General features: G+C 37.5%; 2 protein-coding genes across 2 annotated transcripts; one reads left to right on the top strand and one right to left on the bottom strand.

Moving 5' to 3' along the window:
- The first annotated feature begins 392 nt into the window (after window positions 1-392).
- LOC115964775 lies at window positions 393-3,250 on the top strand. Its single transcript, XM_031084027.1, has 3 exons — window positions 393-725; window positions 1,026-1,288; window positions 1,918-3,250. Exons 1-3 carry the CDS (start codon window positions 393-395, stop codon window positions 3,248-3,250), a joined length of 1,929 nt encoding a protein of 642 aa, XP_030939887.1.
- A 1,962-nt stretch (window positions 3,251-5,212) lies between these two features.
- On the bottom strand, window positions 5,213-6,720 carry LOC115964776 (stress response protein nst1-like). The gene is made up of 3 exons (XM_031084028.1): window positions 6,514-6,720; window positions 5,645-6,091; window positions 5,213-5,572 (listed from the first exon to the last, which is right to left on the bottom strand). The coding sequence occupies exons 1-3, from the start codon at window positions 6,718-6,720 to the stop codon at window positions 5,213-5,215; spliced, it is 1,014 nt and encodes a 337-aa protein (XP_030939888.1).
- Between the last annotated feature and the right edge of the window lie 15,692 nt (window positions 6,721-22,412).

Consider the following 22,412-nt stretch of genomic DNA (forward strand, 5'->3'; position numbering starts at 1 on the left):
GGGAGCCAGTACAACAGGTGCTGGAGAAGATTAAGAATGAACCATTTTTTAAATGGCCCAACAAGATGGCAGGAGAATCTACGTGATGCAACCAGAATCTTTACTGCCACTATCATCAAAACCATGGACACACGACTGATGATGCAGGAATTTATGGGACCATTTGGAATAACTAGTCCGAGAAGGGAAGTTGAAGCAACTCTTGCACCACTCCAGTGGTCAGGTAGGCCAAGTAGGCTCGGAGATGCGGGGAGATGCTTCTTTAAAACTCCCCCTTGGCATAATAAACGTTATTTTTGCTGCCCCGGAGAGAATTGGCTCGTCCTTCCAGGGCACTGTTAGTATCCCGATCTCCAGCCGAGGAGTGTAGCTCAACGTCTAAAAAACCCAGGATGGACATCCCGTTGGTTTTGGGCTTTTCAGATGAAGACAAAGTAGGAACCATACAACCACATGATGATGCTCTAGTGGTCACACTGAGGATCGGCGGGTACGATGTGAGAAAGGTAATGTTTGACCAAGGTAGCCCTGCTGATATAATGTACCCTGACTTATACAAGGGGCTAAGTTTGAAGCCTGAGAACTTGAAAACTTATAGTTCACCTTTGGTGAGTTTTGAGGGAAGAATGGTCGTTCCAAAAGGTCAAATAAGGCTACCTGTGCAGGCCGGTACGGATGTGGTGGAGGTGGACTTCATCGTCGTAGATGTTTTCTCTCCATACACGGTTATTATGGGCCGACCTTGGCTCCATACCCTGGGGGCCGTCTCCTCTACCCTACACCAGAAGGTAAAATACCCATCCGGGGGCCAAGTTTTGGAGATAGTAGGAAGCCAGGCTACATCCCGGCAATGTCTAGTAGCGGCTATCCAACATCGGCTAGAGGCGGAGACCTCGGCAACCACCGATAATGGTTTATAGCAATTAAAAGCCCCAACATTACCCTTAAATGGACTGGCCGATGAGGTAAAATGCGAAGATCTAGAAAGGGTAATTGTTGCTGATGATCCTGAAAAATTCTTCCAGGTTGGGGCCAAATTGCCTTCGCGAGAGAAGGAGCAGTTAGTAGAATTCCTCAGGGAAAATGTCGATGTGTTCGCCTGGAGTCCACACGAAGCCCCGGGTATAGATCCAAACTTCATCTGTCATCAACTCAATGTGAATCCTACCATTGTTCCGAAGAGACAGCCACCTCAACGACCATCAAAGGAGCACGCCGAAGCCGTTAAGAGTGAGGTGGCCAAGTTCAAGCAGGCCGAGGCTATCAAGGAGGTTTTTTATCCTCAATGGTTAGCCAACATGATGGTGGTGAAAAAGAAGACTAGGAAGTGGCGAGTGTGCGTGGACTTCACGGACCTTAATAAGGCTTGTCCCAAGGATCTTTTTCCTATGCCGAAGATAGACCAGTTGGTGGATGCAACAGTTGGACATCCTCGGATGAGTTTTTTGGATGCCTTTCAAGGATATTATCAAATACTGCTAGTATTGGACGATCAAGAGAAGACAACTTTTGTCACCCCCATTGGAAACTATCATTATAAAGTGATGCCCTTTGGTTTGAAAAATGCAGGGTCTACCTATCAATGAATGATGACTAAAATATTCGAACCGCAATTGGGCAGAAACATTGAAGTCTATATCGATGATATGGTTGTGAAGAGTAAAGTGGTGTCCGAGCATGTGGAGGATCTTACGAGTATTTTTGGAATCCTGAGAGAGCATAGGTTACGTCTGAATGCCTTAAAGTGTTCCTTTAGTGTAAGTTCTGGAAGTTCTTAGGGTACATGGTGACTCATAGGGGAATTGAGGTGAACCCAGACCAGATTAAGGCCATTAACGATTAACAAGCACCTTGGAGTCCAAAAGAGGTGTAGAAACTGACAGAAATAACTGCTGCTTTGAACCGATTTATCTCCAGGTCAGTTGATAGGTGCAGACCCTTCTTCCGTTTACTGCATAAATGGAAAGGATTTGAGTGGACTGAGGCATGCGCTGTAGCATTTCAGCAGCTAAAAGAGTATCTATCTCGGCCGCCTATCATGTCCAGCCCTGAGGTGGACGAAGTCCTGTTTGCTTACCTGGCGGTTGCCTCTCATACAGTTAGTTTTGTCTTAATACGAGAGGACAATGACATTCAAAGGCCAATTTATTACGTAAGTAAGTCACTTCGTGAGGCCGAGGTGCGATACTTATCGCTAGAAAAGGCCATCTTGGCAGTAGTCCATGTAACTCGCAAGCTCTCGCATTACTTTCAGGCACATACTGTAGTAGTCCTAACTCAGCTACCACTTAAGTCCATACTTAGAAGCGCAGATTATACGGGGAGGATTGCTAAGTGGGGCATGATTCTAGGGGCTTTTAACATCAAATACATGCCCCACACCTCCATGAAAGGCCAGGTCCTCGCCAATTTAGTAGCCAAGTTCACCGAGCTCTCAGAAGAAGCTGAGATGAAGCAACATGACATGGATGAAAAGTTGGTTAGACTGATTTCCACCCAAAGCGTCTCATCCTGGAAAGTATATGTGGATGGCGCAGCGAATCAATGGGGAGCAAGAGTGGGGCTAGTTCTGGTATCCCCCGAAAAGATCATCATTGAGAAGTCCTTAACGCTGGGATTCTCAACCACGAACAATGAAGCAGAGTATGAAGCTTTGTTAATGGGAATGAGTATGGTCCATAAAATGGGTGGGAACGTAGTGGAAGTATTCTCAGATTCAAAGTTGATAGTCGGCCAGGGGAAAAGGGAACTGGAATCTCGAGATGCAAGAATGCAAGAATATTTGAGTCAAGTTAGGCGTGTGCAAACGAGATTTGAATCTTTTGATTTGTCACATATTCCCCGAGGTGAAAATACCCATGCCGATTCCTTGGCAACCCTTGCCACCTCTTCAGCACGGAATTTGCCTCGGGTGATAATTGTTGAGGATTTATGCACCCCCACCCCAGCAGGGAAGGACGAGCTTCAGGTTCATCAAGTCAACCTAGCACCGAGTTGGATGGACCCCATATTGAAATTCCTCGAAAGTGACATCTTGCCTGAAGATAAAATAGAAGCCAAGAAAATACGGAGGAAATCTCCTCGGTTTTGGTTATCCGAGGACAAAAAATTGTACAAACGCTTTTTTTTTGGGCCGTATCTGCTTTGTATACACCCTGAGATGTCAAAGTCACTTCTAGAGGAACTGCATGAAGGAATTTATGGAAGTCACACGGGGGGAAGGTCCTTATCTCACAGGGCCATTACTTAAGGATACTGGTGGTCAAATATGCAGAAGTAAGCGCAGGAGTATGTTAGAAAGTGTGACCAGTGTCAAAGATTCACTCCTAACATCCATTAGCCTGGAGGAATTCTTAACCCCCTTTCCAGCTCGTGGCCTTTTGCTCAGTAGGATTTAGACATTGTAGGCCCTTTTCCTAAAGCATTAGGAAACAAGAAGTATCTACTAGTTGGCACGGATTATTTCACTAAGTGAATCAAGGCTGAACCTTTAGCTAACATCAGAGACGTAGATGTTAAGAGGTTTATCTAGAAGAATATCGTAACGCGGTTCGGAACTCCACACACCCTTATCTCAGATAATGGCCTTCAATTTGATAGTAAAGCCTTCAGGCAATACTGTTCAGACTTAGGGATAAAGAATAGATACTCCACTCTGGCCTATCCTCAAGGGAATGGGCAAGCTGAGGTTGTCAACAAAGTTATAGTCAATGGACTTAAAAAGAGGCTGGATGATGCGAAAGGAAAATGGGTAGAGGAATTGCCACATGTTCTTTGGACGTATCGAACAACGCCTCGACACTCAACAGGAGAGACCCCTTTCTCAATGGCATATGGAGCTGAGGCCGTCATCCCTCTGGAAACTAGTTTCCCAACGTTAAGGACGAGTACATTTACCTCGAACGGCAATGATGGGCTGTTAGAAAAAGGTTTGGACTTGATCGAAGAGCGAAGGGAGAATGCAATGGTCCAATTGGCTTATTACTAGCATAAACTCAAGCAAGGCTATGATACTAATGTAAAGCTGAGGCCGTTAGCTGTAGGAGATCTGGTGCTGAGGAAAGTTCTGGGAACCACCAAGAATCTAACTTGGGGAAAATTAGGGCCTAATTATGAGGGCTTTATCGGATTACTTCAGTAGCCGGAATAGGAGCCTATTATCTGGAAGACCTAGATGAAAAAGCTGTACTCCATCCTTGGAATGTAAATAATCTTAAGAGGTATTATTATTAATAAAAATAATCTAGTTTGGGTTTCTTTTAATTTATGCCAATCATACATCATGTGTTCCCATATCTATTGAAGTATTAAACAGAAACTAAGTTATGTCAGGTTCCTCGGACCACAAACTTAGTGGAAATTAATATCCTATGACATCTATTGAAGTATTAAACAGAAAATAAGTTATGTCAGGTTCCTCGGACCACAAACTTAGTGAAAATTAATACCGTATGACTTCTATTGAAGTATTAAATAGAAACTAAGTTATGTCAGGTTCCTCGGACCACAAACTTAGTGGAAATTAATACCCTATGACATCTATTGAAGTATTAAACAGAAACTAAGTTATGTCAGGTTCCTCGGACCACAAACTTAGTGGAAATTAATACCCTATGACATCTATTAAAGTATTAAACAGAAATTAAGTCATGTCAGGTCCCTCGGACCACAAACTTAGTGAAAATTAATACCCTATGACATCTATTGAGGTATAATACAATCTTTTATTATTAAAATGCTAGTGCCACATGAACTAGGGCATTTCAAAATAATAAACCCTCAAGTACCATCCTCGGATCACAGGGTTCTTAATTACCTATTGAAGATATAAATCCCAATAGGCCTATGACCATCATTTAATATATAATTGAAGTACTTTAGATCTAACTTTATCCAACTTATGAACGCTTCCTAAAGTTTCAGTTTAGTAGAATGGATATATACATATACGAAATGTATCTATATGGTGTCATAGTCTTAATGGATTTTGGCTGCCAACTGTTAATATGTGTAAGTTATATTTTTTCTCTTGTATAAACAAAGGACAATCAAGACGAAACCACTCAAACTAAAATGAGTAAACAAACAACACAAAAATGAGAAAAACGGCAGCTCAAACAAATTCCAAACAATAAAAATGTATACTTCATTACAATAAGCAAACGGAAACAACATCCCTTACAAAAGTTCTAGTTAAATCACAAAATAATGCCTATTTTTTCAACTTAATTTGGAGCTTGGAAGTTTGGTTTGCCGGTTTCTCAGCCTCCGAGGTAGTTACTCCTTCTTTGCCCTTAGCAGCTCCCTCAGCTGGCATGACTATAGAAGCCAAATCTTGCTGAAAGCCTTGAGAAGCTACCTCAGCATCTGGAATGGCTGCAACTTTATCCAGGGGTGCTACTTGGGAAGCACTGGCCTCTTTGGCTGGTTCTTGTTGGCTGGGAGGAGGAGGATCTTGAAGCGATTCTTCTGGATTTGGATCAGTAGTTTTGGAAGTCACTTTGACTTGAGTGGAAGGAGGATTCGAGATTCGAATTGCAGGAGGGTAGAACACATTCTTTGCCTTCCTTAACTTAGATGAAGCCTCAACCCTAGCTCAGTTAAGGGCTTCATCCCAAGTTTGGGCGTAGTAAATGCAGCATACCACTGGGACCTCTGCCCTAAGGGTTTCCTCGATCTCAGCTACACCGAGGTCGTAACCTTTCTGTTCGGCCACATTCGTTGCCTGCTCGACCTCAACCTTTGCCTTCACAGCCTCCTCCCTGGATTTCTCATCCTGGTCTTTTAACCTTTGGGCTTCCTCCAACTGCTTTTTAAGGGCTGCCATTTGTTCCTTGGCAGCCTTCAACTCTTCATTTGCTTCGTGTAGGCTCTTCCTCTGGTCCTCAGCTTGCCTTTGTGCACCTTCCAAGGCCAAGTCAGCGCTACGGCGAGCTTGCTCCTCAATAGTTAATTTTCTCCTCACTTCGGCCAGGTCGTGCTCCGATATGGTTAGAGTTTGCACGGCAGACACCCGTTTTTTCATTTCATCCTTTAACTGATTGTAGCAGTTATTGAGTATCTCATCCAGTCTAAAAGTGTTTTGGATAACCTAAAAGGAAAAGATCAACACCATAGTTGGCAAATAGCACACATCAGTAAATGATAGTTGCAAGTAAAAAGAAAAAGGGGGAAGAGAGTTGAACATTATACCATTCCCAAATATCTTTTATTATTAAGGATGAGTTCATTCTTCCTTGCATTTTTTAGTTCGGCCATATCCTTAGGAAGCAATAAAGCCTTCTCTACAACCGAGGCTACGTGGCACCCAATGCCACCGTTGAAGTCCCTAATTGATGTGTCATCCCTCAGGGGCTCCCCACCATGCATAGGTGCTAGCAGCCAAGCTTGTGGCTCAGGAGGTTGAGTGTCTGACCTTTCCTGGCCCCGCTGTAAAGTATGACTGGTTTTCTGCTGCTTTGCAGTTCGTTGAGCCTTTTCCTCCTAGGTCGGACGGGATTTTCCAGTATCTACCATGCCCTTTCCCTTCTGTTCCCTTCGCCTTTTCAAGTCAACAGCTTCAACTCTGACCGGCTGAGGAGGTTGCTGTCGAGCAGGAGGAGGAGACTTAGTGGGAGGAGGAGGAATTTGAGATTGTGCAGATCTCCCCGGTGCACTTTTCCCGGGTTGGTTCTCTATCAGCTCCATTAGACTTTTTTGGGGCTTTCTTTGTATACCCATTTCGTCGGGATCGTCCTCGGAGTGTATAGTCTAATTAAAAACCTCAAACTCGTCTGACGAATCTGTCAAGTCTACAACTTTGTCCGGATTTCTTTCTTCTTCTTCTTCTTCCTCCCTCTGTCTTCCTCTTCTCTAAGGACGGGTTGGGATGCGGATGCTTCTGCTGAAAGATTGGCAACAAAAAGTGGTTGGGTGGAAGGAATATCTCTAGGGAGTGGGATACCCTCTGGAACGAAAAACCCTTGGTAGGCAACGCTGATACATTGGAGCCGAGGGTCACGAGCTCGGATTACGTACTTAGGAGCTTGGAAGGTGAATGAAAGAGGGGTGTATCCGAGAATCAAATGAGATGCTCGAAGTTGACCATCAGCTTCGTTCACATATATCTCGGCTCGCAACACCCTATCCAAGCTCGCTTTGTTGACTAGGTTGAGGTTGGGTTTGGTATAATGCCTATCTGCAAAGTCATTGAATTAAAGGAAAGTTTCATGAGAAACAAAGATATTGAGACATGGAACAAACAAAGAAAAGATGTATACTAAAACTCATGAGTCCATGGCTATACTGCCACCTGGTTCTCCCTCCTCCGTTGGGTAAGGCAAGCCATCATGCCATTCTCCGGAAAAAATAAGGAAGTCCTCCTTTAAATTTTTGTTTGAAGTGGGAAGGCACTGGATTAGTTTTACTGCGGAATACCTCGATTTGAGGTAATATCCCTGCCCCTTCAAATTATGTAGATTGTACACCCAATTTACATCAAGATGGGTCAGGTTCAAGTTCATTCTCTCATTTAAGGCTTCTATACTTCCCAGGACCCTAAACATGTTTGGGGCACATTGTGTGGGAGATAACCTAAAAAACCTAAGATAGCTATTAGTAATGGGACCCATGGGAATGGTCATCCCACCTTCTATGAAGGCGATCATGGGAATGACTACCTCCCCTGTTCTCCTATTGCCAACCCATTCCCCCTGGGCAACGTACCTCATACCCACAGTTAGTGGAATCCTATACTTGGCCCGGAAACTTCTCATACCCTCCTCGGATTTAACCAGATCTTCGAATTTACCCATTTTCTTAAGGGGTTTCGAAGAAAAATCAATAAGTTTAAGATGGAAGTTAAAAAGAGGTTTTAAGAAGACTTAATGGTTTGAAAGAGGGTCCTCGGACAAGAGTCTAGTATTTGTAGACGCACAAGGAAACGAAAGAAAGTGACAGGTTCAGTGTATGAGCTCTAGGATTGTGTGATTGTTGAAAGTAAGAGAGAGAGTTGATTTGAAAAAATATTTATAGTGGCTCAGAAGTTACAAGTGGGAAAGTTCCTGCTCGTAAAACAAGAAAAGCCTCCCACCGTTTGATTTACATATTATCATTGAACGTGGGAGACAAGGGCGTCGCCAAAATTTAATGCTAGGCATGCCTTGGACATCGAAGCGTCAAGAGCATATCCAAAGCATACCAAAAGACATGAAGGAGGTCAGGAATATGGAGTAAAGCCAAAAACGAGACGAGATAAGGACATCAAAATCATCCTTTTCTTCCGAGGAGCCAAAAAGCAAGATTTTGAGGGGCTATTGTGGGGCCCAGTTAATCAGGAAGTATTGTTAAAAGTGGTATTAACTGGGCCTAAGGCCCTATATGAGGACGTTAGACCATCCGAGGAGGCCCAAATAAGGCTATGAGTAGAATAAAGTTAAGAGAGGAGTAGAGGCAATGTGAGAGAGGTCCAGTAAGCGTCCGAGGACAAAAGTATTCTCGGCAACATGTGTCCGAGGTAAATTTGAGTGCCTTATCATCACAGACTTATTTCGGGGTTACGTCACAGCTGAGGGTAGGACATTGGACCAGGGATAAGAATAAAAAGGCAAACAAATATCTTCAAAGGCTGCGACCTCCACATTAATTGCCTCTCAACCAACTCTCTGACCGCATTAATGTGGAAGTGATGCCTGAACAGTGATCAAGTAGTCTTACAGCTACTGGTTGATGGTTCCAGGAAGTGTTGGATGGGACAGGAAGGAATCAGACTAATCTAACATACACATGTGTGGTAAGGATGACATGAAGATTGCAATATATAACCTGGAAGAATGCACTAAAAGAGGGATTGGATCTTCTATACAATTTAGGTCTTGAAGAAAACCATATGAAACAAAGAGCTTAGTTTGTTCCGAGGATAAATTTGATAATCATATTTGTGTCAAACCATCTTGAATCGTTAAGTCTGATTGTCTTTCTTCTGGGATAAATCTAGTTCTTCTATCCACGCTCTACAAATTTATTGTTTGGGCCGTTCGAGTTTAAGCCCAATCCGGTTTTGGGATCAATACAATTTCAATCCTTACAACAATCAAATTCAAAAATAAAATGGAAAGACATGTCAATCTCACTGTCCATAGGACTGTTTCTATAAAGAGAAATGCATGTTTTAATTTACTGTGTAGTTTTAGAGAAACAAAAAAGAAAAAAATAGTTCTTGACAATATATGAGGACCTTAAACAATCGTATATTATGAACATTCTCTGTTAACAAAAATAATTTTTCTTTCAAAAAATCACATGGCCAAACATAAGCCTAAGTTTTTTATAAATCCAAACATAAGCCTAAATTAAAACAAATTCAGATAAAAAACGATATTAAAAACTCCAACAACCCAAAACTGAAACAAACCCCAACAGCAACCCAAAATAAATTAATTAAACAAACCCCAGTAGCAGCCCATAACTATCTGCAACACACAGCCCATACATATCATTGAAAATTTTGAAACCACAATCTACAACAATATGAATTGATTTTTTAGCCAAAATAAATTAATCATCAAGCCGACTCTTAGGCCTTTCAAAAAAAAAAAAAAAAAAAAAAAACCATTAAATTGATACTATCTCCACTATGAAACCCATCGATATTTACAATATTTTCTTACAAAACCTGTAGAATTTGAAATCCCTAAATCGATAGAAAACCTAATTGAAGACATATAATTAAAACATAACTTTGAGGCTTTGTTCCATTTAAACCAATTTCAATGTGAATTTTAACCTATATCAATCAAATAAAATTGAAACGAAAAAGATCAGATTGGAATTCTTCATACCTGAAAAATCGTCCAACATCAGAAACGAAAAAGGATCCAAATTCATCCAACATCAGAAACGGAAAACGATCCAAATTCTTCAAGTCAGTCCTGAAAATCAAATGCCCAGAAAGGAGGCCAAAAAAAATCAATGCCCAGATGATAAAAACTCAAGAACAAAATAACCATGAATCAAAATTGACATCAGCCAAAGGAGTTGTGGCTGAGAAAAGGAGGGAGCTGCATTGAATGAGAGAGTTAAAGAAGAAGAAGGAGATGGGAGTGAGCTTGAAATAAAGAGAGTTTGATCGAGGGTTTTGTTAGGGCTGAGTTTGCGTTTGAGAGATAGGTTTGAGATAGTTGCGGCTGAAACCTACGGTTCGTAATTTGTATTTGGTGGAAAAAAAAGATTTATTATTATTTATTTAAGTATTGCTAACGTGGAAAATTATGGGAGCTTAAAATGTTTCGGTTATATATATATAATAATAATAATAATAATAATAATAATAATAATAATCATGTACTATATCTATAGAATAGTTCTACATCCACAATATTTTCATAACAAAGCCTAGGTGACAAGCTGTTAGTAGTTCTCATCTGCATCCCCTTCGTCACTTTTATTTATTTATTTATTTACCATTAATAGCTTATACCTAGGCTTTGTTGTGGAATATTGTCTCCCTAACTATAAGTAGTAAACAAAATGTTACGTTAGTGGTGGGTCTAAATTAGAATCAATAATAACTTGCCACCTAAGTATTGTTTTGAAAATATTGTAAATAATTGATAGCACTATTCTCAAAAAAAAAAAAAATTAAATAAAAAAATAATTCTTATTGCACACTTCTTATTGTACACTTTGTATACATTCCTTGTAAAATCGCATTCAGCTAAAATTGTAAAATCGTATTTTCAAAACATAATTCAGCCTAGGTGATATTGTGTATACAGTAAGTTTGCAATAGTCAGTGCGTGAAATATATGACACATATCTGAATTTAACTAGTGATTGTGGAAGGGCAATCATGGCCACACCCTCTCCAACTATTCCACCAACAGCAGCACTACCAAAGCCACAATTTCACTTTCTAATCGAAAGATGCGAGACCCACACAAAGTACAGAACAATACCTGATGACGTTATAATCCATTCCTAGAGTCAGCTTGATCTAGCAACACTCAAAGCAAATACAAATGACTATGTCAAAGATTGAAGCAGCAGCAGCAGCAGAATATGCAGCAGCAACAACAGTTAGACTCAGAGCAGAAGTCAGACTTAGAACAAGAAAGCAACGACTTGTAGTTCTGCATAATTCACTGTGTATAAACTGAAGGTAGTTTAGCTCTATTGTATATAGCTTTTAGTGTTGCACGTGAGAGAGCACGTGAGTTTTAGTTTGTGTTAAGAGAGTTAGTTAATCAGTTAAGAGTTTGTTAATCAGTTAAGTTAGTAACTGATGCTCTGTTTTGTATATAAAGAGCACAGCTGTGTAATCAATCATTACGGGAAATAAGAATTTCATTTTCAACAAAATCTTATAGACTATCCCAAAAAAGAGGTGAGGAAGAGAAGCAATCACCACTCTCATCGGCGCAGGAGCTACAGAGAGCAAGAGAAGCCACAATTGACCTACCACGAGGTATACTTAATTTCTTATGTTGTTCTAAATGCTTTACATTCGTTTAATACAACACTTTTGCACATAACTATAATTAACATCTGCATACCAATCAGAAAATTGCCACCTCAATACTTGTGAAAGTAGTTGTCCTAAACCTATTTACCTAATTGGAATTGACCATGGCCCTAATGAGTACCAACCAACAAGGCCCAATACACACGCCCATCTGTTTTGCTCTTCTAGGCTTCTAGCCGTTAGAAATTAGAACCACCGACTAAGCCAATTCCTAATAGGATTTGGAAACACAAATTACTAATACTACTTGAGCTTTAAATTTCTTGCGATGAGTTTTAGTTTTCCGTGTTGGCATTGAACGTTTCCCACACCGTTTATTCTCTTCTTCTATTTAACTCTAACACTGCCTTCTCTTTCTCATTCATTCAAAAACCACCCCCATAATTGTTAAACTCTTTCTCTCTTAATTTTTCTCAGCGTGATGGAAGGATTTTCAGGTTCCTCCATACCCAGTTCATCTGCATTACCGTGCCCATCAGAGTCGGGTTTATTCTCTAAACCCAGAACTGCACAAGCTGTTGACTATAAACTTGCTGCTTTGAAGCATAGGCTACAAGCCCTGAAAAACCAACGAGGAAAAGGAGGAGAAAAGAGTGAACTTTCTTTGGATTTATTGCTTTCTTCTATGCCAGAGAAAAGAAAAACAGCCGTGTTGAAGCTAAGGAGTGCCATGCTACAAGCCCAGCGAAACCAAGAACTAAGAGATGGCATAAAGAGTGAACTTCCATCGGTTTCTTCCAAGGTCATGACAGAGAATATCCCAACTAATGATCAGATTAATTTGATTTTTTCTACGAGGAAACAAAGAGAACCTGTCTTTTATAATTTTCTTGCTACGATGGAAAAGAAAGATCGCGACCCTCAGATCAGTGAAGCAAAACTATCTAAGACCAAGAACCAGCAAGAACTGGAAGAGATTTCAACAGAATTGAGGTTGGGTTATGGTCCTAATCGCATCAACCAAAAGAGGAAATCACTTGAAAACTTTGCTAGCAATGTCTCTCTCGCGTCTCAAGATTGTGAAATAAGCAAAAGAAAGAAAGTTAATGGCCATGAAGTTTTAAAGGAAGAAAGTCATAGAGGTGCTTCATTGAACGGCTTTGAGGATACTTGCGTTATAAGGAAGAGGGTTGAGGCAAGCTATAGTAACGAGCAATGGGTGAGGCTCTTTTTGGAGACAGACTTGGTAAAGAAGCATGTTTTGACTGAGTTAGAACAAAAATATATTGAAGATTTCATAACTAAGTATGGGGTACAAGTGGTTGTTTGGGATTTTGATACCAAGTCTGAGCATCAATTGATCTTCAAACAGAGAACAAATGGGAGCAATGTCTTCGTTGAAGATTGGACCAAGGAATTTGTTATAAGGAGGGAACTAAAAGAAGGTGATGTGATTGGACTTTTTTGGGATAAAAGCAATTCAAGATTCAATTTTAGCATTCTCAAGCGAAATTTCTGCAGAGAATCCTCCCACAACTAGATTTCTTAGACAAGCTCCTTGTGGATTTTGGGTTACTTCGGGCATGGCAGCTTTGATGACAGTAACTATTTCTTTTTTCTTTATTTTATTTTATTTTTTGAGCGGAAGGTTGAATAAGTGCTTAAAGGAAGGCCTAAATGTGTAATTTGACATTAAATAATTTCATCTTGAAATACATAATATTTTGTGAGATATGGACAAAATAGTGAGCAAAAATCTTTTTGGTTGCACTTTGCGCTTTTTGATTAATATTATTCACCTTGAAACTTAGATTCTCAAAAGATATTTCATTTGTCTTTATTTCCTCATCATTAATGATTGAAATCGTTGAATTATTAACAAATACAAAATTTATTGACTATAGTTGTAATTAACTGAAGTTAAGTTGTAAACTTTCAGTTGGCTATCACGAGGGGCTATTAATAAAAAATGCAAACTATAGTGACTATAATTGTGATTTACAAGTTAAGTTGTGAACTTTAAGTAGACTATTATGAAGGTTACTAATTAATTCAGATTGGAAGAGAATGTTTTGTTGCATTTGGAAGATTCTTGAGTATGTTTCTCGTTGTTGGTTCTTTTTAGGATCATATGATTCATATTACAAATAGATAACAAATAATATGAAAAATGGGTATATTAGCCAAGTTCAAATCTTCTGTCACATTTTTCCTGTTCCACTCTATGCTCCACTAATAAAAACTTGCCACATGTTCACCTAACTAATTGAATACTACCATTATTGACTTATTAATCTACCATTATTAATTAATGGTAGTAATTAATTAATTAGATGAATATGTGACAAGTTTTTATTGGTGGAGTATAGAGTAGAGCAAGAAAAGTGGGATAAAAGATTTGGACTCATATTAGCCTCAAGTGGATAACTACCGAGTTTCCCATAGGCAATTAAATTACATATGAATTACCAAATAGTACAAAAAGAAGTGCCAAGAGCCATGTAAGCATATAACTCAATTAGCACTTCTGTATTTTCAATAAAAACATCTAAGATTCAAATCTCCTAACCCTAACTATTGAATTATCAAAAACAAAAAAGTTCAAAAGGATGCAAAAGTTGGTTGCCCATATACACTACACAATGAGACACATTTATTGGCTTCTCTATAGATATGCAATCAACAAACAGAATAGTGAAATAAGGAGGAATGATTGAAGTTCTAACTAGAGATTTATAAGATTTATAAGTAGTATATACTTATAAGGAATCAACTTCAAAAAGAGACTTCTAAAACCCAAATTATAATTCCACTATTTAGACAAACCAAAACAATCCAATGACCTAAATATTCCCTAATGATATCTCCGACTCGAAATGGTCCATATTTCTTTTGGAGCTATCATCGGTATTTAACTTAACACTTCCAAAAGGAGACCATGAAATAAAATTTGGTACATTAGTATGTTGGACAGTCATATTTTAAGTTCATATATAATAGAGGAATAAGATTTTGAATGAAGGATTTTATAAGCCTTGAAAAAGAAATCCATACGCAATAAGTCTAAAAGCACAAAAAAATAAAATAAAATAAAATCATCACAATTGTCTAGCAAATTGTGTTAGGAATATTATACAAAGTAATAATTGAAGAACAAGGTTAACACAAAAGATAAACAGAAAATAGATAACTTAGAGGCACAATATCGTTTTTCTTAGACAATATTTGCCCCCCACACTATTGTTGCTAAAGGGTTATAGCAAATTTGTCCCCAAGATACAACCAATATGTTGGATTCTATAGATAGCAATTCTGGAGAATAACCACAGGATTTCTTGTGTTTCTCTCTAACTTACTATGCTTCATAAAACCATTAACAAGACTTGAAACCTCTTCAACTTTTCCGAACAGTCACCAGAAAATTCTGCAGAAAATTCAACTTTCGAGTTTCGATCGATTGAGAGGTTCTTTCGATCGATCGAATGCTCTTTTCAATCGATCGAACAGGAATTGAATAGCAATCGAGCCATCCAGAAGCTCTAGGATTTTTTCTTTACCATTTTGATCGATCGAGCCAAAGCTTCGACCGATCGAAAATGCTTAATTCCGAATTTTCACTTAGAAAATTTCAGAACCTGAATTTTCACTTTATGAAACAATATTCTCTAAACTCAAACAACATTATTACAACCTATCCATGTGTATACCTATATATACAACAATCCCCTACTAGGTTGTAATAATATATGTCTCACTTGATTGATATTCTATCATGCATAATGAAATGTATCTTTCAACTTAAACCTTCCCTTAGTGTAATTGCTTAAGAAATCAAGAGAGTTAATGATGGCTTGGTGCTTAAACCAAAACTCTTAAGTGTTGAAAATGGAAACAATACACACATGAGAACATCCACAACACATTTAGAAATCCACTGTTGTTAGCACTATTATGGCCTTACGCTCTTCCCGGTTTAGTGAACATTTACAAGAGAAAACCCTTTACTCTTGCTAGAAGTGACACCACTTCTATGTTCACAAAGGTGAAGTTCCTTCTTATGTCCTTGTTACACAGACATTTACACTTTATGAACTTCATTAAGAGTGTAAAACTCATCCTCAATTTCATCGTAACAGTTTGCACTAATCCATCCTAAATGAGACACAAAATCAGTACTCTTACTAACCACGTATCAATATCTTGTTGTTACACTTTAAACCTCTTTAGAATAAATCAATTTGAGGTTGGGTTCTCACTATTGGTGATTCTCTTAAAAGAAGGGTTTTAGTCTTGTTCCAATGGATGTTACCCCAACCATATCTCGAGACATTGCTTTGGTTAAAGGGTTTGCCAAATTACTATTTGACCTTACATAGACAATTGAAATGGTACCAGATTCTATTAATTGTCTTATGTAATCATGTCTTAGACCTATATGTCTAGACTTTCCATTACACATTTTGCTATATGCTCTGCCCAAGGTGGCTTCACTATTGTAGCACACCAAAATAGCTAGTATTGGTTGTGGTCATAACTCTATGGGCATCAAAGAAATAAACGTGTATTTCTCACTCCATCATGGAATTAGAATTTATAGCCTTGGCGGCAGCAGGCAAGGAAGCGGAATGACTAAGAAATATGTTGTTAGATATAGATGGCACACCAACCAAGAGTGAATATCCAACCAGACGTGGATTTGTTATCACTCACACTAGTAATCCAACTAGCATCCGAATAACCTTACAACACAGCTGGAAATTCGGAATAAAAGAGTCTCAAACTTATGGTTTTCTTTAAATAACCAAGAACTCTACCAATTGCTTTCCAGTGATCCACACTTGGATTACTTGTAAATCTAAAAAGTTTGCCCACTAAAAACGATATATCTAGTCTTGTACAATGCATAGCATACATCATGCTACTAATAGCACTAGCATACTCGAGCTATGCAATTGCTCTTCTAGTGTTTTCACCCAACTTTATGCTCCGATCGAAAGGTGTATTTGCTTCCTTTATATTAAGATGTTCAAATCTTTGAAACACTTTCTCAACATAATGAGATTGACACAATGAAAATCCTTCACTATGTTTTTTAAGTTTGATTCCCAAAATAGTATCCACTTCCTTTAAATCTTTCATTTTAAACATAGAAGATAGACACTTTTTAGTTTCACATACACCTTTAATATCTGTACCAAATATGAGCATATCATCCACATAAAGGCATACAATGACTCCATATTCCTTTGTGAATTTGGAATACATACATTTTTCGGAACTATTATGCACAAAGCCATCAGACAAAATCGCTGAGTCAAACTTCTCATGTCATATAAAGACTTGACTAACTTGCAAACTTTCTTTTCATTTCTAGGAAGTACAAAATCCTCAGGTTGTTCCATGTAAACTTCCTCATCAAGATCATCATTTAAGAAAGCTGTCTTAACATCCATTTGATGTATAATTAACTTGTATATGGATGCAAGAGCTAATACTACACGAATAGACATGATCCTAGCCACCGGTGCATAGGTATCAAAATAGTCTACTCCTTCCCTTTGTTTAAAGCCTTTTGCCACTAACCTTGCTGTAAAGGTTTATATTAATCCATTAGTATTATATTTTCTTCTAAATACCCATTTACAACCAATTGGTTTAGAACCAATAGATAAATCCACTAGAACTCAAGTATTATTATATAATATTGAGTTCATCTCATCATTTACAGCTTCTTTTCAGAAAGCTAAATCTCTAGAAGCCATAGCTTCCTTATATGATTTAGGATCATCCTCTGTATTAAACACTATAGGTATTTTATTTAGGACCACTTGTTTATTTCCTTTAATAAGAAACAATTGAGCTTGATAAGAAATGAAGTCTGGACCAAAGTCCTTTACTTTTCTTATCCTTTGACTCTTTCTTTGTTCACTTGGTGAATCACTTTTAATCCTTTTATTACCACGCAAAGTAGTATTAGGATTAGAGTCACATTGTTGTGTTTGAGTAGGTATCAAAGCATCCATGGAATCTTTATTGAATTTATCCTCAATAAACTCAACATCTCTTGATTTCACCACTGTATTAGAGCTTAAGTCTAATAATCTATATGCTTTTGAATTTTCAACATAACCTACAAACACACTTTTTTATAGCTCTTGGTCCTAACTTTGTTCTTTTTGGATCTACCACTCTATAAAAGGCTAAACACCCCTACACTTTGATATAATCAAGGTTTGGTTTCCTTCCATTCTATAACTCATATGGAGATACTTTAATCTTCTTAGAAGGTACTTTATTGTGCACATGACATGCTGTAAGCAATGCCTCTCCCCATAAATTAAATGGGAGCTCTGCACTTAAGATCATGACATTTACCATATTTACAAGAGTCCTACTTTTCCTTTCAGCCAAACCATTTTGTTGGGGTGTATAAATGGCTGAATTTTGGTGTATTATACCATGGTCCTCACAAAACGTAAAAAAACCATTAGGAAAATATTCACCACCTCTATCACTTCATAGGATCTTTATTTTCCTATCCTTTTGATTTTCTACTTTAGTTTTATAACGTTTGAACATGTCAAAGGATTCATCTTTATTTCTCATTAAATACACATATGTAAATCTAGAGAAATCATCAATGAATTTAATGAAGCATCTTTTACCTTCTCTAGTTTATACACCATTCAATTCACATACATCAGAATGTACAAGTTCAAGTATAATAGAATTTCTATTTAACTTAGAAAAATGTTTCTTTGTCATCTTTGCTTGAATACAAATTTCACATTTCTTTTTATCATCTTGCTTATATGAAATCATATCATGCTTTGACATAAACTTCAAGTATTTGAAATTTAAATGTCCTAATCTAACATGCCACAAATATGAAGAATCAACAAAATAAGTACAACCAGAAACTTATTTATTAATTATACTTAGTTTGTACATGCCATCAGTAGCATTTCCTATTCCTACATATATCCCATTCTTGAACAAAATTAACTTGTTTAATTCAAGTATAGCTTTTACACCACTCTTACATAACAAATTGGCAGATACTAGATTCTTCTTGATATTGAATACATGAAAAACATTGGTCAAGATCAGCATCTTACCAGAACTCATTTTCACTTCAACGGTGCCCTTTCTAAGAGCCTTTGCTTTATTGTGGTTGCCCATCAGCACTTGTTGTTCTATGGAAGACTCATCATAAGTCCTGAATTGTTCTTTATTGTTGCACACATCCACCGTTGCACCCAAGTCGGACCACCAATCAAAAGGATTTGTAATCACAACCATATGAACTTCAGTGATCATATCAATATATATGCCACTCACCATAGCAACAATGTCCTCAATGACATTCGTTTCAATGGTATTGCCTTCTTCATCATTTTTCTTGTTCTTTAAGAGTTTATATTCGCGAATATAATGGCCTTTCTTTCCACAATGGAAACATGCTCGGTTCTCCTTGTCCTTGTTGTGATTCTTGGAGTTGTTCTTCTTGAAATTACTCCCACTTTTGTTCATTTTCATGTACTTATCGGTCTTACTTAAACTCCCACTTTGAACATTGCTCACATTCACTTTAGAATCGGTGTTAGTCCCATCTCTAACCTGACTTTCCTCTTCAATTTGAAGATGTTGTTTGAATTGTTCTAAAGTGAGATCTTCTGACATATGCAAAAGCTTCTTCCTAAAATTATTCTAACTTGGTGGGAGTTTTGCAATGATTGCACCCACTTGGAATGATTCAGGAATATTAATTGATAAATCATGGAGTTTATTGACCAAAATCTGTAACTCATGTACTTGATCCAAAACTGAGATATTATCAAGCATTTTATAATCAAAATACTTTTGAATAATAAGCTTATTCGTACCTATTTTCTTAGTTTTGTACTTCGCTTCCAAAGCATTCCAAATCTCATTCGGTGACTTCAATGATGTATAGAGATCATAGAGACGATCCAAAAGAGTATTGAGAATGTGCCCTTTGCATATCAATTCATCTTCCTCCCATTTCTTTCTTTGCGCCTTTATCTCATCAGTGTCTTCATCACTCGCAATAGGAAAAGGCATCAACTTCGGGTCCAAGACATAGAAGAGTTTGAGTGCAGTAAGTAGGAATTTCATCTTGTCTTTCCATTGAGAGAAATTAGTTCCATCAAAGCGATCCAATTTCACCAACTCATGATTCAACATCTTCAACGCTGAAACATCACTTGTTCCTTCTATCATAGGAAATATTGTCTAAGATTGTTGGAGATATTATACAAAGTAATAATAGAAGAACAAGGTTAACACAAAACACAAACAGAAAATAAATAACTTGGAAACACAATATCAGTTTCCTTAGACAATATTTGCCCCCCACATTATTGTTGCTAAAGGGTTATCGCAAATTTGTCCCCAAGATACAACCAAGATATTGGGTTATTTTCAAGTGAACATAGGCCTCAATTTATACCCATAGTGTTATATTTCATCAAAAGGCATGTATAGAGAGTTAATATATTTCATAAAATAGTTCACAAGGCATGAAACCTCTTCAACCTTTTCGAACAATCCCCAGAAAATTCTGCAAAAAATTCAGCTTTCGAGTTTCGATTGATCGAGAGGTTCTTTCAATCGATTCAATGCTCTTTTCGATCGATCAAACAAGAATCAAATAGCAATTGAGCCATCCAGAAGCTCCAAGATTTTTTCTTTACCATTTCAATCGATCGAGCCAAAGCTTCGACTGATTAAAAATGCTTAATTCTGAATTTTCACTTAGAAAATTCCAGAACCTGAATTTTTACTTTATGAAACAATATTCTCTAAACTCAAATAACATTATTACAACCTATCCATGTATATACTATATACAACAAATTTTTATTGGTATGTAATAAAAATGATGTAAGTAGTAGAATATATGAGAATCAATAAAAGCTTTTCAACTCAATAGTATGAAATTGTTGTAAAATAGTTTGTAATATTTCTCTTAAATTATATGCGTGTGTTTGGAAAATGGTATAACATGAATTTGTACTAGCAATGTAATCTAAAATAATTTGATAAATCAAAAGAGGATGCAAGTTCCAAGTAAAAGAGGGGGAGAACATAAAAGACACTATCAATCTATCATAGTATAAGTTATAAACAGAGCAAAAAATACCTTTTACCAAATATTAAGTATGATAATTAATTGAAACCTACCATAAATTTAACCTAAACCCAAATAAGCACCAATCATAATTGATCTTTGAAACAAACAAAATGTTAGCAAGACCAAGACCCATATTTTTAAGTTGGCAAACTGTGATCAAATGTAATCCATTTATAGTCTTTTTGATTAGTATTGAGTGTATTTTATAGTTTAAGACCAAGATCCAAGTTCAGATCAAGAAAGAATCAAGTTTAGAGCAATAAACAAAGGTTTTGGTTTTGTCACTTTGACACCAGCTCGACTGATTGAAATTGTCACTTTGACACCAGTCAACACTTGGCTCGATCGATCGAGATTGTGATATCAGCAAAAATCTGACACGTGAAAAAGCTCATAACTTGCTCATTTCATACCCGATTCATGATCCAATTGTTGTGCTATTTAAAGGACATCATAAGCTATCCCTAAGGAGGCTTTTCAGAGAGATAAATCATTGTATATGCGGCTAGGGTTTGTATAAGCAAGTTTCTCTCAATCTCACTATACTGGAGACTTTCATAGTTGATTTGAGCCTTTATCTATTCAACCTGTGAGAGTTTAAGAGCATATAGAGAAAGATCAACACAATATTGTTATTGCTGCCATAGTGCAGATCTGTATGAAGTCATAGAGAATTTAGTCAACCACAGTTGTTGATTTAAATCGTTGAGTGGAGATCTCAGAGTCACAAATAGGGGAGTTTGTGTGTTAGAGTTTTACAGTAGAAGAATTTGTGAATTCAAAGTTACGTGTGGTCATGCTAGTAAGTACTATATGAAGTAGCAGTAGATTTAGGGTTAAGTCTATTATATAAATTTTGATTCTATTAGTGAAATTTTGCCTTGAGGATTGTTTAGGTTAAATCCACCCCACATTTTTTACTTTGAAACCACTGTTTCAAAAGTTTTCCTGGGTCATCATTCTTGGTGTTCATGTGATCTATGCTTATTTGATGTTTGTTTGATTCAAATCTATTGCATATATAAATAATCTAATTAATTATTGGGTTAATATTTGATAAAATTTGAGACAACTAAAGTTTAAAACCCTTATATATATGCCATAGTTATCCATTATTTTGTTGTGTTCATTACTTTGAAAGTATGTTATCTCTAACAAACATTATTTTGTTTTACATCTATTTTCTGATAGCACTTCCACTCCCATATGTTGCATTTTTCATCTACTACTTCATCTTAGCCAGTTTATACTGTTCTTTCTTTTTGTGGTAGGCTGAGCCTCCCGTTCATTCAAACTGTTTATTATCCTGTGATTATCTGTTTAAGCTAATCCTTTACTTCCCAGTTATCTTCTTTTTCCATTTTTTGTTTCTTTCCCCACAATTTGTTGCAGATGTGTACTATGCTAGGTATTGTGTCAAGTTGTTATCCAGTAATTCTAGGAGTAATTCCAGTTCTGTAACTGTTTGCTACCCAGAAAGTCTAGAGTACCCAAGTTGAGCAGGAAGCCCGAGTCAATCTGTAATGCCCGTTGAGCCGTTAGCCAGGACAGCGTTAGGCGTTAGGGTCGGAAACGATAGGGAAAGTACACTCAACAAAGCGAAATAGTATAAGCAGTAGCAAGGTCTACAGAATGGTGTCCGAGCGGTCGTAAGTTGGTAACAAAACACAATAGGCGTCCATACACACCCTGTTTCAGATCTAAGGATAGATCCAGAAATTGGAAGATAAAGGTAGTCTAGGTTGTAATTGATTTCTTAGGCTTATAATCCAGAATGATGAATAGGATGTTTAGAAGGAGTGACTCTTCCACTTC

This window comes from Quercus lobata, chromosome 10 (assembly GCF_001633185.2).
Source record: "Quercus lobata isolate SW786 chromosome 10, ValleyOak3.0 Primary Assembly, whole genome shotgun sequence".
NCBI lineage: Eukaryota > Viridiplantae > Streptophyta > Magnoliopsida > Fagales > Fagaceae > Quercus > Quercus lobata.